Genomic DNA, 17,459 nt, shown 5'->3' on the forward strand with positions numbered 1-17,459 from the left:
ATTTCACATCTAAAGACCGTCACATTTCTTAATGAAAGACTTATTTTACACCATTTCATGACCTATTGACTGAGGAGAGAGTGTTCAATAATAGTCAGGGAAGTGTGACATGCATTTCAAAGTTTTGACATGTGGCGTGATGCATACTGTCAGCTTTTGCATTATGCTTCATATCAAGCTGCAAAATAATTTCACTGATGACAGATTGCAAAATAATGTCCTCGTTTCATAAAAAAGGCCATCATCAGTGGGCGTGCTGTTAGAAATTTAGATGGGTGTGTAGTATAAACATTATTGTTAGAAAAATAAAGGAAAACAGGGACAGAGACACAAAAGCAGCGTTTCTCTCTCAAACACAAGTAATCTAGCGATGTTACCAGGCAACAGGCTATTGCTGTTATCTGAGCCAATGGCAGATTAGTATTTATAAGGGAAATGGTGGACTGTGGAAAAAAAGTGGCATTTCTATTCATATTTTAAAAATAGGTTGTTTAGGGCAACAGTTACGTCATTTCCCATTTACATCATAGTCATGTCATTACTGTATGATGCATAGTGTGCCTGAAAATATCAAAATGTCATATGGATATATTTAATGTTAAGAATTTTAAGATATTACTCACCCAAAAATTATTGTTTGGCAGTTAGATGATGTTGGGTTGATTTGTCAAATACCTTTAAATGAATAAAAAAGTCATTTACTGTATAACAAATGCATTTTTTAAAGAATCTCTACAAAATATGTAGAAACTATGACTGTTAACTTCAAAAATGCACAAAAAAAGCAAAAATGTGTCATAAAAGTATCATAAGTAGCCCATATGCATGACTTGAGTGCAATATTTCAAGTTTTTTGTGTGATAATCAGACTGACATTTAAGTCTATTAAAAGGCACTGAGTAAATTAGGCTACATTAATTTGAAAATGATTATTTATTTTTGGATTAAGTATTCATCGTAACCTGAACAAGTTTAGGATATAAAGGATATAAAAACAGATTGAACAGGCAGCATTTGAAGCGGATCCACTGTTGTAAATTCTGCATTTTACTAAAATGTAGTGATCGGCGATTTAGAAACACTTCTTTATGAAGCTTTGAAACATTTATGAATCATTTGTTTCGAATCTTTTTATTCGAATCAGTGGTTCGGAGCGTGTATCAAACTGCCAAAGTCACGTGATTTCAGAAAACGAGGCTTCGTTACGTCATAACTGTTTATTTCAATGGTTCACCGCTTGGGGGCGATCTCTGTGAACCCATGAATCATTCGGATTCACTGAGATCGCCCCCCAGTGTCTATGGTTTTTACCTGAACTCTGATCAATTTTATACATTTGTAGACGTTTTAATTACACATTAGTATAATTAAAAGGAATATTAATAGCTAATATTCTCTTGTTGACCTGTTTAGCTGAGCCATCCATGGAACAAACAAAACAAGCCCTGAAAATTGATAAAAGAACACATATACAGACACTTGATGTTTAATCTTATTAGATGATTAGTTAATTGTATTTTACTTTCAATAAAACTTTTGCAATGGGTTTGTAAAAAGTGTGTTTATGTATATTTTGCCTGCGTTTTTGTTGCATTTACACTGTTCTGACCAGCAGGGGTCACCAGCGTGTGGCGTTTCGAACGCTTGCTTCGAGTGAATCATTTTGAGAAGCGGTTCAATTGATTCGAAGCTTTGAAAAGCTTCGTTTCTCCCATCATGTTCTTAGCTGATTTAAGTGAGCTGTGAAATGCTGTGACATGAAAGAAGTGTGAAATGATAGACTCTTGTGGAGAAAGGGAATGATCACCTGCTGATAATTGCAGTCTGAGGTTGTTTGTGTGGGTGGGTGGAGTCTTCATGTTTCTAAGCAGCGACTCCTCGTCTGAAGTAAACTGCACTCTCGGGATTTTCTTTTCGACTCCTTATCATATTTAACAACAGGTGGATTTAGTAGTTCATGCATTTAGCGTCAGTATGAAACGGGGACATGGTGAAAATACATGGTAAAATAATATAAAATGGGAGGAAAAATTATATTTCAGTGCTTTTATGTTCCCAAGAGGAACTTTTGCTCTCAAAACTCTTGATTGTTTTGTGAAGTTTCTCGGGGAACGCGAAAGTTGCGTCAAAGTTTCGTATTAAATCCACACAACCCAACAAAATCGAAACTGCACTTTGCTCTTGTGGTATGCGCACCGACTCCAATATTAGCGAGGTTTGCTACTTTTCTATACAATGAACGACTGTGTACACTGAGCAATGGCCTATTGTTGACCTCTGTTATACTTGTAATGAAATCATTAAGGAAATGACACGATCACATGATGCGTAAAGCAAGAGGAAACTGTTAAACATTTCAGGAACTCTTGCTATTTCTCACTGCGTTTCCAAAATGGAGAGACCGATCGTGAGGTAAGATTAAAAGTCTTCGTAATCAATATTGTTTCTGTTTCAAAAAGTGCACAAACTGACTTTATTAAACTTGTTCTGAAGTGACTATGGACCTAATTACGGCACAGTTAACCCGGGTTATGGATTACCAGTTCCAGGTAAGAGTTTGTTGTGATTTTTACGCAATCACCGATTGATTTCCTTTCGATGACATCCACTGCCTTTTAAATGCTACGATAGAAATAATATTACCATGGTAACCAGAGTTTCCGCTTAACGCCACTCTGCGGTATTCAAAACAACGCTAAATGTTTACGTAAAACTATCGCTGTGCATAACTTACTGTGGGGAAAAATGTCAAAGCCTATGCTATACTACCATGTGGTATGCCATACAAAACTGCACAATTGTTTTATATATATGTAAAACTGCACTTTTTGGTAGTAGCTATATAATTGTAAAATTCAAAATACTATATTCATCTTATGCCATTACTGTACCACAGTACCATAATGCGACTGTAAAATCATAATTCACAAAATAAATGTTCAAAAGTGTTACTTATACCAAGTTACCACTGTTTTATTGTATAAACAACTCTTAAAATTGTGAAAACATTGTTAAATAGGTGTATTGGCCTGTTTTGTATATTACAAAAAGAATGGTGTTTTTTGACGAACCTTTTTATCATGATTATGGCACTTATTTTTTATTGTGCTACTTATTTGGACATGGTTTTATGGTAGTATCATGATATTCTTGAAAGTGTCCTGTCTGCAGCACATGTAAATGCCATGAAATATGACTTTCAGTACCACGGTATATATCAAAGTACCAGAAAATCTTCTTAAAGGGTTAGTTCACCCTAAAATGAAAATAATGTCATTTATTACTCACCCTCATGCCGTTCCACACCCGTAAGACCTTTGTTTATCTTCGGAACACAAATTAAGATATTTTAGTTGAAATCCGATGGCTCAGTGAGGCCTGCATAGGGAGCAATGACACTTCCTCTTTCAAGATCCATAAAGGTACTAAAACATATTTAAATAACATATTTAAAGAATCCGCGTATCGAATCATGATTTGGATCACGTGTCAAACTGCTGAAATCATGAGACTTTGGCGCTCCAAACAGCTGATTCGACACAGAAGATTCATAACGCTCCGATGCTTCCTGAAGCAGTGTTTTGAAATTGGCCATCTCTAAATTAGTCATTATTTTGTTTTGTTTTTTGGTGCACAAAAAATATTCTCGTCACTTTATAATACTAATATTGAACCACTGAACTCACATTAACTGATTTCAACTAATTTACATCAAACTAATTTAATTTAAAAGTCAAATGATTTCAGAAGTTTGGCAGTTTGACACGCAATCCAAATCATGATTCGATACGCTGATTCATTAAATATGTTATTAAATATGTTATTTAAATATGTTTTTAGTACCTTTTATGGATCTTGAGAGAGGAAATGTCATTGCTCCCTTGCAGGTCTCACGGAGCCATCGGATTTCAACTAAAATATCTTAATTTGTGTTCTGAAGATTAACAAAGGTCTTAAAGTAATAAATGACATTATTTTCATTTTTGAGTGAACTAACCTTTTAAGAAAGAAGTTAAGAAAATTTCTTAAAGGCACAATATGTAAACTTTTGCCACTAGAGGTCACCTATTCAAAAGAAAGGCATAGCATGATGACAGCGCGGAATCATGGGAGATGTTGTCTTCACCTCACAGGAGGGGAAAACAATCCAACGGGACTCGGGCAGAAATCATGTTCATGGATGACATTAACGTTACTGTATGAAGCAGAGCAGGGGCGAGTGCTGTGGGAGCTGAACGAGGCCACTGGAGCGATTGCTAATGAGAGACGAGTGCAACACATGGCAGCTCAAGAACTTTTATTATGCCGCTTCTTCCGGTCAAGCGAATGTGGGGTAACGCAGTGCTGTTTTATCATATTAGATACATTTGAGTGTATTTTTTTTGGAACGCACTTCAGCGTCATCTTAACGAGACAAGCAAGGAGGCGCCTTTGTCTTTTTTCCCCTGGTTTACGGTTTACTTTAGTTTACTTTGACTGATAAAGGGAGCTGTAAAGTATTTTTGTTGAAGTCCATAATAATGCACCAAATCTAACTCTTATAAATATTGCAGTAGTGTAGAAAAATACTATACATTTATAGGTAAAATCGAACTCCTAACCTCCTGTACCTATTCTGTGACCTCAAACAACCTGTGCAAAGGATCATGGGGGCCCGAAGTGTCCATCAGTTGTACCCTTCGAAATCCTTCATTCCGAAGGGCCCTTTGAAGTGGCCAGTTTTGAGCACTTGGGTGTGGAACGACCCTTCAATATGGTGGCCATGATTGTTTTCACTCCGAAGTGCCCTTCATAGGCCGATATATCCCGTTTGGAACGCACCATCTGTGTCCTGGTTAAAAATTGCTTATTTCTCTGGATTTAAAGGGTTAGTTCACCCAAAAGTGAAAATTCTGTCATTTATTACTTGCCCTCATGCCGTTCCACACCCATAAGACCTTTGTTAATCTTCAGAACACAAATTAAGATATTTTAGTTGAAATCCGATAGCTCCGTGAGGCCTCCATAGGGAGCAATGGACACTTCCTCTCTCAAGATCCATAAAGGTTATAAAAACATTTTTAAATCAGTTCATGTGAGTATGTGGTTCAATATTAATATTATAAAGCAACAAAAATATATTTGGAGCGCCAAAAAAAACTAAATAACGACTTATATAGTGATGGCCGATTTCAAAACACTGCTTCAGGAAGCATCGGAGCATAATGAATCAGTGTGTCGGATCTGCTGTTCAAGGCGCCAAAGTCACGAGATTTCAGCCGTTGGCAGTTTGAAACGCAATCTGAATCATGATTTGACACACTGATTCATTTATGATCCAATGCTTCACGAAGCAGTGTTTTGAAATCAGCCATCACTAAATAAGTCGTTATTTTGGTTTTTTGGCGCTCCAAAAGTATTCTCATCGCTTGGGTGAATGGGGTAAAGTGAGACATTTTTTACATTTGCTCCCCTATAAGCGAGCTAAAATGATATATCAGTAAAATGTACACATTTCCCATTAATTCAGGATGTTTCCTAGCCATAGAAATTATCAGAATGTATTCAGGACGAAGGTCAGTGAAAATATGATTGTTTTAAAAAAAGTCGTCATGTGTCTCACTTTACCCCAGCTTAGGGGTAAACTGAGACTGACCAGAGAAATCAAGGGGGTAAACTGATCCGCTTACTTTTTCCACACTGAAAGTACCATAATAAAACATGTTGTAACAGTTCGAATCCTGACCGCTAGCTTGACAACCATACATTCCAGAACTAATGTCGGACTAGTAACAGAATCATGGGGATTGGTCAATTAAGCACATTTTTTTTCTAAACACTAGAAAGTAACTCTGAACAAAATCAAATACAACATAATAGAATTCAAAATATTTCAATTAACATTCAAATGACAGATAGAACCAGTTAGATTAGAACACTGTCTTAAATCTGACCAATCACATTGTGAATGTATCCCTGAATGTATCTTTTGGTTCGGTGATAAAATTGCCAATCTGAACGCTAATTGGACCAGGACTAAATGTTTCTTCTTCTTCTTTGGTCCGGACCAAATATAACCCAACAAACCGAACTACAAGTGTGAATGCACCCTTAGAGACAGCTAGTGTCTGGAGGTCAGAGCAAAGCACAATCAGAACCAGCTAGAACAGCCTGGGACTCAGAACACAGGACTAGATCCACCTGTATTAGAACATCAGCCTACTTTCAAACTCTACAACTAGGCCTACTCTACATTCCAGCCCTGAAGGTTACAGGGAAAGATGAGGAGCTGCTCTCTCCATCTCTCCAGGCCTTTTAGGTTGCGGCAGCTTCTTTACCACAACATGTGCCACATCATTCTCCTCGGGGTGTTTTGCCCCAGAGGTTGTCTTTCCTGGTGTTTTTCTACAATGTTTATGACATTAAAAATAAAACATATGTAATGTAATATTACATTAAAATATGTTTAAGACTAAATTTAACTTGTGCCTCATGTCTCACTTTACCCCACCACTACTTATTTTAGAAAAAAAAAAAAGATCTCTCTTAGCAATTCAGGCTAATCTTCAGCTAGCATCATCACATGGTTTTATATGTTGGTAGTTCATCAACATGTATGATGTAAGTTTTTCTACCTGAATCATTTTGCTTTGGCACAACAGTTGATTAAGTTGACCGCAAGAAAATTTACTTTTACATGCAAAATAAATATTTTTGTGAAAAAAAAACATGCTTAGCACTACACCATGAGGTCCTCTCCTTCATGGCCAAGGGGAAATGTGAGGGGCTTGAAAACATAATTGTCACATAACCACAAATGTGTTCCGTTGCCGAGATACAGGGGGTGTCTCACATTACCCCACTCTCCCCTAATATTAACATTGAACCAGTGTACTCACATGAACCGATTTAAATATTTTTTTAGTACCTTTATGGATCTTGAGAGAGGAAGTGTCCGTTTCTCCCTATGGAGGCCTCACGGAGCTATCGGATTTCATCCATGGTATATTTCGGAGTACCATATTGCCATGAGACATGGTAAAAATGTTTGTTCTGAAGATTAATAAAGGTGAGCAATAAATGACAGAATTTTCATTTTTGGGAGAACTAACCCTTTAAACTTTGGAAACATCTGCGATAATATAAGTAGACAAGTTAACAAAATATATAACACTGTTCTAGTGGTTTTTGGATATTTCAATCAAAAAATCCTACATATTGTGCCTTAGATAAATTGCCAAAGTTCGTAAGAATATTACTAAGTGCAATACTTGAAAAAAATCTTCTCAGATATTTTCTTAAGAAATCTTTTTTTTTTCTTCTTCTTCTTAAGAAGAACATTTAATGCGTTTGTGGTATTTGATTGATATGCTGGTGTTGCTGAAGAGTTTAGACTCGGATTACCGTAGATATCATAATAAGCGCGCAACATATTTCGTACGACTGCCTTACAGGAGTCAATCACTCAGCGTCGTGTTTTTAATGTGCCGTGTCAAATTAAAACTGTTATTTTAAAAGAATCTGTCTCAAGAAAATGCAGCGGTTAGTGGTTATTCATTTGCACTTCGTCTTTTCTTGCGCTCTCTCTAGAGTGAATGCATCCTTTGTTTGTGTTCTGCTCATTCTAGCGTGAGTGAACGTTTTACTATCTTATTCCGTGAGTTAGGTACTATGGTACATACTCTTATGGTACGTACATATGATTTCCCAAGTAACGCTTGTCACAACTGGCCAACTTAGTTTATCTCTTTACAATCCAATACACCCACTCCTCCATTGAACACCATCCAATAGAAGCAGCTCTCGTATGTAAACCGTGCATTCCTTTACAAATAAGTACTCCGGACCTACACCCATAGGCATTAGTGTGCTCGCTGCTCACAACGAGAAAAACACTGGCTTCAGGAGTCTTAACGACAGCAATAATCAGTTCAAGTTAAAGTAAGTCTCTTACTATTTTTGGGTGCAGACTTTCATAACATTTTCTACAGCTTCCTTGACTAAGCAGCTGAAGACTATTATTAACTGGCTATTTATAGACTTTTTACAAAGATATTTCAGTTCTGCTGTGATTGACCAATCCAAATAAAATATTTCAGAAAGTTGTGCAGTAGAAAGAAAAAATGTTTATAGTGACATTATTTTTTTATGATAACAGAATTTTAGCAGTGGTCTTTAGCAAATGTCTTTTTTTTTGGGGAGGGTAAAACCACTGTGTAACTTCCATAACTGGTTTATTTGAATGCCATCAGCCATGGCAGCCCCACCTGCAGCAAGCTCCTACGGACCGTCCGCTCCTCCAGCAAACATGTTTGATACCGTCCCTGGATATGAAGGAACAGTGGCTGGTGGAGGAGGTAAGAAGCATGCAAAATATGTCTCTAAAAGCAAAGCAGCTAATGGAAATGCTTCAACATGAGCAAATGTTCACATGCAAGGGGTTGTCTAGTTGACTTTAAATCTCTGCCTAGTTGCTATCACGTGATTTTGACCATTCAAATCTATAAAGTCATTTAGGCCATGCCCACACCAGGGTGGGGGACAATCCAACCCTCTCCATTGACTTCGAATTGCATTAAGCTACCTCCTTGTCATTTCTTGCTTCTGACAAAAGACAGAACAATGCCTAAAAGCTGCTGTGTGACAGAGTGTACAGCAAACAAGTTTTTTAAGCTACCGAACCATAAAAGCCAGCCTTTAAGGAGACAAAAGTGGATACAGGCAATAAAATGTGAGGCATCAGCAGGAAGAATGGGTGAACTGTGGGAATCTGAAACTCAGTATGCCTCAGTGTCCACTTTTTTGTCCTTAAACTCTCATTTTTTGGGGGGTCGACAGTTTATAAAAACTTAGTTCTGGGTGATTTAGCTTGTTTGCTGTACACCCTGTCACATAGTAGCTTTTAGACATTGCTCTGTTTTTGGTGTAAGTCAGAAATGACAAGGAGGCAGCTTTACGCAATACAAAGTCAATGGAGAGGGTTGCATTGATTAATATTTATTATTAAAAAATAAAGGAATTAAATAATTAAAGGGGAATTAAGGAAGTTCTAGGTCTGATTTTAGTTATGAAGTGATCAATTTAAGCTTTTTGCAAATACAGTCCACTTCAAAAATTCTGAGGTCGTTCAACCCCTAGCACAGGCTCATGTTGTTCACGTCTTGTCGGAAAGATCGTATGTATGAATTGAAGGCACGTGAATGTCAAAGGTCATAATTAAGAGTAGAAAATTTCTGAATTGGGGCATGTCAGTGAGATGCAATGAATGCAGTGTTAAATTTGTTATAATGAATGAAATGTTTTTTTTTAATGTACATGTTGCATGTTCAAAATAGCATAGTATTATACAATTACAGTATGATAGAATATATTACAATTTAATTTACAGTGCCTTCATAAATTGAGTAAAAACAAACCAAATGCACATTCTTTATTCATCATTTTGTAGAAATGAAAAGGTACATCACTATCCTGCTCCAACCAAAGTTATTTTAATGCATTTGAAATGTGAACTTCCCAGGAGGACTTAAATGCACTTGTAGTTTTCAGAGCACAAAAACACATAAGCCCCTAGATTTATTACTGATGTGTCTCTCATTTCATAGGTGGATATCTTCCTCCTCCAATGCCATCTGTACCGATGCCTGTGCCTGAACAAGCCCCCAGCCCACCAAGCTGGAAGTAAGAGCTTTTCTCTTTATCCAGAAAACACACAATGCACGCAGTGAATCTTTAACACTGTATGGTCGCCCGCCCACCAAAAGAAATCATTGTACAAGATGTGCGTTCTTCAGATTAGATGTGTCCTACCTCTTTGGGGTCTCAAACTAGGGCTTAATGATTTATTGAAAAAAAAAAAAAGCAACAACAACATGCAAAGGCTGTGATTTAATTTAACAAATATATATGCTGTTTGTTTCAGAGTGAAGCACAGCACTCGCTGTGTTCATTTACACTATGCCTTCCTATTCTTTACACTATGCCTTCCCTGTGTTCATTTACACTATGCCTTCCTATAATATATATATATATATATTTTTTTTTTTTTTTTTTTTTTTACAGCGAAAAAAAATTACAATTGTGATATTTCCTCAGTTTAATATTTTTATTTAGTAATAATAATAAAAATAATAATTATTTTATATTTATATAAAGTATCATTTATATTAATATTTAAATAAATATTAATTATATTGTATAATTTATAATTAATAAAAATCTATATTTTTGTGGCAAATTGCAGCCCAGCAATCAAGAACATGTATAATTTTGTAAATGACATTTTAAATTTTAATTGCAATTTTTATCAATTGGTTATCAATTATTTATTTACTGTACTATGCAAACAAATTAGAATTGAATTTAAATATATTTTTTTAAATAATTATGAATTAAATTAAATAATGTTTTTTTTTAACAATTTAGTTTTGACAGTACAGTAACAATAAAAAAAGATTTAATTTAGCAATGCAATATGTTTTTATAACATCACACTTTTTCCCTCAGACAATATAAATAGGCCATAGTACATGAAAATATATATCTGCTGATTCACTTTATTAGCTCATTAATGTGCACTTTGACCTGAATTGGGTGTGCCAGTCTATTAAAACACGTAAAAAATGTCATGGTGGGGTCTTCCAGGATCAAGATTGACAAATACTAACTCTACAACACACCCTGTTGATCATGTGCAAAGTTCACCCACATATTGATCCTTTCTCAAATATAACAGTATACCGTCCATCTCAGAGGAGAGAGCACGTGAAGCTTTCGCAACGTACGTCTCCAGCCAGTGCTGCTATAGTTCTGCCCCCGTCGAAGAAGGAGTTATAACCAACTTGGAGTCCTTTAACACCTACAGGGTGAGACCTATGATAAATCATTATGAGCATCTTCTCCAGTATGTGGGGTAGAAAAGTAGCAACTAGTAGAGTTTTTTAGACATGCATAATGTTGATGTTCTTTGTGGCTGATGGGACAAAAAATTGCTCTGGATGGTTTATTAATATGCATCTGCTTATTCTGTTCACAGTATCGTTTGGAGACGTTCACGGAGTCCAGATCTACTGAATGGAGTCAGGAGCCTTACACAGGTACCCAGAAGTCATACTGGGCCTGTTTACACTTCATGCATCTTGATCAAATTGTCTTTTGGCTCCATTTACAATCTGTTACATACATTTGTCTCCACAAAAAGGGATGTAAATCCGATCTCATGATGTAAATCTAATGAGTTCACGTCCGTGTTGATACAAATGCTGGGCAATGAACCTTTGGTTTCATTAGGTCACACTGTAAAAATGTCAACTTCCCCTTTCATTTTTAACTTTCTTTAAACCAAGTAGGAAATATGCTTTAATACCTCATCAGCCACGGCTTTTGGACATTTAACAAACTGATTCATTCTGTGTCCTCCTCTCTCAGGGCAGCCTGTGGATGCTGGTGTTCAACCTGCTTTAGGACCGTGGCAGATCGCAGCTCAACCTCCGGCCTTCTTTCAAGAGCACAAGCAGACCATTCGAGTGCCCTACACTTCCTCAGTCAAGGTTTGACCTTTAACCACAAGATCCACCATTAAGAGAGCAGATCTCATTCATCACACACTTCATCACAGCATTTCTGCATTAAACATCAACACATTCTAAAGGTTTTGGCAACATTTTATTTAATCTTCTAGAAGATTACAAAATTACTTTCATTTGCATTGTTCTGTTTGTAGAGCTACTATAGAGTGCAAGCAACAGTCTGGTTCTAGTACATCCCATTCATTCATTAAAAATCCCATTTATTTTCCCTATTGGGGAATGCAAAAGATAAGACCTACTGTGAGCTACAAGGTTGTTAATCAGTGGTATATGCATTTGTTGAAAACCATTAGCCTGCGTAATTTTAACTTATGTTTAAAATAATCATGCTTAACTGCAGAATCTGTAGACTACATTACCCATGATTCTGCTAAGAAATCTCCACCAATCAGAGAATCGAGCAAGCAAATTAAACTAAAAGACCCGCCCACTCCAATGAAGTACTGGGAATGATGTAAATAAATATTTGCATATATTTGCAACATTTTGTAAATATAGAGCTATTACTGTAGGTTCACAGTCTTGTACCTTTTTTCCTGATTTTCAACTATTTTTGCTTCAAATCAAAATGTTGTGATTTACTTCTTAGCTGGAAATACTTTTTAAAAATCCCTATGAGAAAAAATAGTAAAAATAGTAAAAAGTACTTTTTGGTTTACTGATGCAGGTAAACATCCCAATAATGCTTGTATTCAACCAGTCATATCATATTAAATTCTGTTTTTGTACCCTAGAACTGTCACTTGTGTCTTGGAATGGGAAGAAACCCCTGTAACACCTGTGCTGGAGCTGGAAACGTAAGTCAGTTTTGACTAGCACAGACTGATCCAGCTGCATGACAGGAATTTAATTGTTCTCAAAAGTATTTTCACAGAGGAAAATATGTATTTTATAAAAGTACTCCTTTATATAGTGCCTGGAGAAGAATCCAAGTTTAATTGTATTGGAAATGTGCTCACAAGCCACATAATGGTTTTCATTCGGTTCATATGATGTAAATTAACCAAATGTATGAACTGTTTGTCCTTTATTGTTGTCCATGTGCAGAAAGTCTGTTGGGTGTGTAACGGTTCTGGTTACCGTCAGACTGATGACCGCTGCTCGCATTGCAATGGGCGCGGACGTGAAAAGTAAGTCTTTATTTACTTTATTATTTTCTATTTTAATTTACTGGCCCTCTTCGTTTAGGACTCACACTTGCCTTCTTTATGGTCAAAAGTGACCGAAGCCTTGAAATTTCGCTTTTTTTGTTTTTCAGGAAAACCAATGTAATATAGTTTTGTTCAATAATATTTTTTGATTATTCTATAAAATTTTGAGATTATTTTATGATACTATGCAATATTATACATTTTTTTTAATTAGCTATTTTCCAAATTGAAAATAATACACAATTTTATTTCTAATATATTTTTTATTATTATTTTTCCAATTAAAGTAGTATTCCATGTTAAAATAGATGTTGAAGGTAGATTAGTGCCATCTGGTGGTGGTAAAAAAAGAAAAACTTATTGTAATGCCATGTTGTCACCACTAGATTCCTATAGAGTTATATATATAGTGGCTTATAAATTCTCTAGTGGTTTTTAGACACAAATACTTATTTTTTATTAAGATTTGGATTTATACTTAGACATTCTCAAAGACTACTTTTTGTCAAGATTTAGATTTTTTTTGTTGGAAATGTTGATTTGAAGTGTCAGTTTTTGCATTAATTTTACTACAGTCAAACCTGAACACTGAGGAACGCATTTTGTTACACATAACATAAAAATTCAATAAAAATATAACAAAAATGAACAGGAATGTTTTTTTACAGCTTAATAAATCTGGGTCTGATCTTTGAGTTTTGTCTCAATTTTACCATATTGTTACAGCCACACCGCTCATTTGTGTGTGTATAATGGTGTGTGTGTGTCTGTGAATGTGTGTGAGTGAGTGTGTGTTTGAGTGGGTGTTTCTCTTTTGTACTCTTAATGTTTTTGAGTGTAACTTCTTTCTTGCTATTCATTTTTGTACTGCTTTGTGGCTGAATTATTGATTTTATTTCACACATTTGCATAAACTTGCTATATATATATATATAGTTGTGCTAGTTCATATATATATATATATGTGTCTATTTTGCACTCTTGGCATTTAGGGGTGTCCCCCCCTTCATTGCTGTGCACTTTTTTTCTGCACAGTGTCTGATTTGTAGTTTGTACCAACAAAACATTCTCTGAGTTTCCATATTTTTTCGTACATTAATTTCCTATGAAGAAGGTAAGTGTGACTATTTTTTTACGACCCTTTAACATGTCCGAATCATGTCATTGATTTTTTTTTTTTATTTATTTATTTTTTTTTTGTGTTCATATTGCTAATGCAACAAAAGTCAGCAAGTATCATCTCATTCTGATGAAGCTATGATTTTTAACATTTCAAATTATAACATTTTTTGGTCAAAAATGACCGAAGAGGGCCAGAGGGTTAAATAAAAAATATTTTATTTTAGTTTATTTTAGCTACTATGTATTTAATTCTGATGAAATCCTTCTGGGGGTTTCAGTGAGTAGCTGTGGTTGGGTGTTTTCTTAGCTTTGACATGTTGTCTGGTGTCTTTCAGCTGCAGTTCATGTAGCGGCAGCGGCTCTTCCCAGTGTGACACCTGCCGTGGAAAGAGACAGCTGCTCGTCTTCATCAACCTTATTGTTAAATGGTATGATCTACATGATTTAACACTAGTGTTTGCTAAGGCAAGCATGTCTATTACTACACACTATGCTCAGACTTAGGGTTAACTAAAGGGTTAACTTTCTTTTCTTGGCGACCATATTTGCAACACCTTTGCAGCTATTTTAGGAATCCAAAACTATTAAATCCATTTGAATAAGGGAATCCTGAAATCTCAAAATCTGCTTGCTGAACTCATAATTAAAAAATCTGACATGAACTGTCCCATAAATGTTGTTTCTAATGCTCAAAAAGCTTATTTTTCAAGTTAGAGCATGTGGAGCCCTAAGTGCGAGTCTCAGGTTTCTGTGGGAATGGGAGCTTGTAACGGTAGTTGCATTGATGCAATGACTTTACCAGTCAGTAATTGGCTCTTTTATTTAGAAGGCGGGGCGTATTCTCATTCATAAGTAATAGGAGTGCACCGTCTTTTTATATCTATAGTCTTTGGGTTAACTCAATCCTCACTGGTTGTGCTACAGACATAAATCAAGCAGTTTGTTGAGGAGAGATATGCTGTTACTTTTCTAATCACACTGGGCAAAAAAAAACAACAACATAGATTTACATTGAAGTCATTTTTCCCATAGTCATATATTTTCTTTGAATTTAAAAATCAAGTCAGTTATTAATCATTTCATAATATTCAGAAGTCTTTCAAACTAAGTTGTTTAATTCTGGAAGCTATTTATTTTACTATTTCAGGAGCACTGAGAAGGATGATTTCGTAGCGCAACATTTGAGTGGTCTACAAGTGGAAAAGCTGGAGAATGTTTCAGGGAAGGAGCTCTTCAAAGACGCCCAGTATATGGTAAGCACAGACTGTAGTGTACATGTAGTGAGCAGTAAAAAGAAAGAGCAAAAGTTCAACAGATGTGTGTGTTTACTGTAGGTCTATCCAGTGATGGGCTTCCCTGATGTTTCTGTTGCACAAGCTTCTGAGCGCTTAATAAGAGAACATCAGGGGAAATACGCCCAAACCTCCCGCATATTACAACAGGTACAGCTGTGTTTGTGTGCTTCCAGACATTTTATATTGTTCGTTTTTATCATATGACTTTTTATTCATTATATCTAACTATATTTTTTTTGTTTAAAAACTAAAAAAATGTAATGCACAATTTATTTTGCATTACAGTTGCATGAAAAAGAATGTGAACCACTTGCAGAATCTGTGAAAATGTGAATAATTTTAACAAAATAAGAGTGAGCATACAAAATGCATGTTGTTTTTTTATTTGGTACTGTCCTGAATAAGAAATTTTACATAAACGATGTTTACATATAATTCACAATGTGATGGTTGTTCATGAGTCCTCTGTTTGTTCTAAGCAGTTAAACTGCCAAATGTTCTTCAGAAAAATCCTCCAGGTCCTGCAGATTCTTCTGTTTTTAAGGATTTTTTGCATATTTGAACCCTTTCCAGCAGTGACTGTGTGAAAAGATGAATCTCAAAATCATAGTCATTGTTAGAAAGTGTTCAAATATGCAAACAATGCTGTAAAACTGAAGAATCTGCAGGAGCTGGAGGATTTTTCTGAAGAACAGCTCAGTTTAACTGCTCAGGACAAACAAGAGACTCATGAACAATCATCACAAAACACACAAACAGTCATGGATCGGGGTTATTTTAATAAATTCAGATATTTTTCAAGTAATCTTGTAAACATCTTTTTATGTAAAATTTCTTATTCAGGACAGTACTAAATAAAAAATAACATGCATTTTGTATGATCTCTCTAATTTTGTTAAAATTATTCACATTTTCATAGATACTGCAAGTGATTCACATACTTTCATGCCACTGTATATAAGTTTGACTGTAACTAGAGACAATCATTATGCTTAATCTTGAATAATTAATTCTGTAATTTCATCTGTCCTGTTCCAGAGGCAGACAGTTGAGCTCATTCCCATTACCAAAGTGAGCTACATGTGGAAAGGAAAATCCCATCTTTACTATGTGTATGGAAATGAGTTTAAAGTGAACGCCGATGACTATCCTGCCACCTGCTGCTGTTCTGTCATGTGACATCTGATACACCTGACCCGATATGCAGTACAAGTCCAGTATAAACGCTATATATCCATTAATATGAACAAATGTAATGATTGTGGGATGTATTGGAAAATATACATATAGTTGACAGACACAAAACAATAGGTCATTGATTATGCAGCTTCTGTCTATGTAGATTTTTGTAACATGTTATCTGTCTCAATCTGACCAAATGTGAATTACTAAACCTCTCTTAGATTAATGCAATTTTTTTAGAAAACTGTACAATCTGCAATATAGCCTGCCATAAATCTATAATAACGATATAATAAACTGTGAGTTTAGAAAAAATCATGTCACCAAAAGGTTATTTTTATTTTATTTTTTTATTTTTTTGTACTTAGTCTTAATTAATATGTGTTAAAGTAAGACTAGACATTTGGAGCTCAGTATTAAGGACTTTATCAGATTTTTATTTGACCTGGTGTCACTGTTATTAAATAGTTCATTGATGATTAAATAGTTGTTTTTAGTGATATTTTAATATGTAAATATTATTATATTTACATTTTTGGTTTGCCTAAAAAGGATAAAATATGACTCTATGAAATTCATAAACACACTTTTTCATTTTAAGCTTAGTGATATCTTCATTCTCATACACACTTGCTTGAGAACAATGGAATACTGTCCAGATATACATTTTAATGTGTGCTAGCTAAGAAGTGAAAGGTAAAAAGTTGTTACACTAAGATTGATATGTTTTTTTTTTTTAAACTGTGCCAAACATACTAAAACCAAACTCACTAGAACTAATAATTTTTTCCATGATTTAAAAAAATAAATTAATTTACATTTTCAGTATGGTTTCAGAAATCTTGTTTGCTGAATTGTTTGCGTGTGTGTGGTATGTTGGCTATACTGTTTAATGGAAAAAAGGCAGTGGCAAGCCTGTGGTTATGTGGTCACAAAGACCTACTCATTGGTGATCTTGAACTAAATTTCCATTTATCATGACCACAAACCAAAGTTGACGGATATACTGACAACTGAAGAGCAACAACTAACTAGTTCTGTTACATAGGTCATTCCGTGTCAACTCAACCAGAGTGTCCCGGCTCAAATTTTTGATTTTGTTTAATGCAATAAATGCAATAAGTATCAGCTGAAGTATCAAA

The 17,459-nt window shown here is 35.2% G+C and overlaps 1 protein-coding gene across 3 annotated transcripts; it reads left to right on the forward strand.

The window, feature by feature from the left end:
• The first annotated feature begins 1,717 nt into the window (after positions 1–1,717).
• Positions 1,718–17,129, forward strand: LOC137026836 (protein SSUH2 homolog). Of its 3 annotated transcripts, XM_067394372.1 has the most exons (13): positions 1,718–2,412; positions 2,494–2,549; positions 8,232–8,336; positions 9,585–9,660; positions 10,715–10,844; positions 11,015–11,075; positions 11,407–11,528; positions 12,302–12,364; positions 12,615–12,697; positions 14,176–14,268; positions 14,988–15,093; positions 15,175–15,282; positions 16,174–17,129. In XM_067394372.1, the coding sequence occupies exons 1-13, from the start codon at positions 2,393–2,395 to the stop codon at positions 16,312–16,314; spliced, it is 1,164 nt and encodes a 387-aa protein (XP_067250473.1). In that variant the 5' UTR covers positions 1,718–2,392; the 3' UTR covers positions 16,315–17,129. The 3 variants fall into 3 exon arrangements, with proteins under 3 accessions (XP_067250473.1, XP_067250475.1, XP_067250474.1); XM_067394374.1 differs by lacking the exon at positions 2,494–2,549; XM_067394373.1 differs by lacking the exons at positions 1,718–2,412; positions 2,494–2,549 and adding an exon at positions 5,375–7,920.
• Positions 17,130–17,459: the final 330 nt, after the last annotated feature.

This window comes from Chanodichthys erythropterus, chromosome 9 (assembly GCF_024489055.1).
Source record: "Chanodichthys erythropterus isolate Z2021 chromosome 9, ASM2448905v1, whole genome shotgun sequence".
Classification (NCBI taxonomy): domain Eukaryota; kingdom Metazoa; phylum Chordata; class Actinopteri; order Cypriniformes; family Xenocyprididae; genus Chanodichthys; species Chanodichthys erythropterus.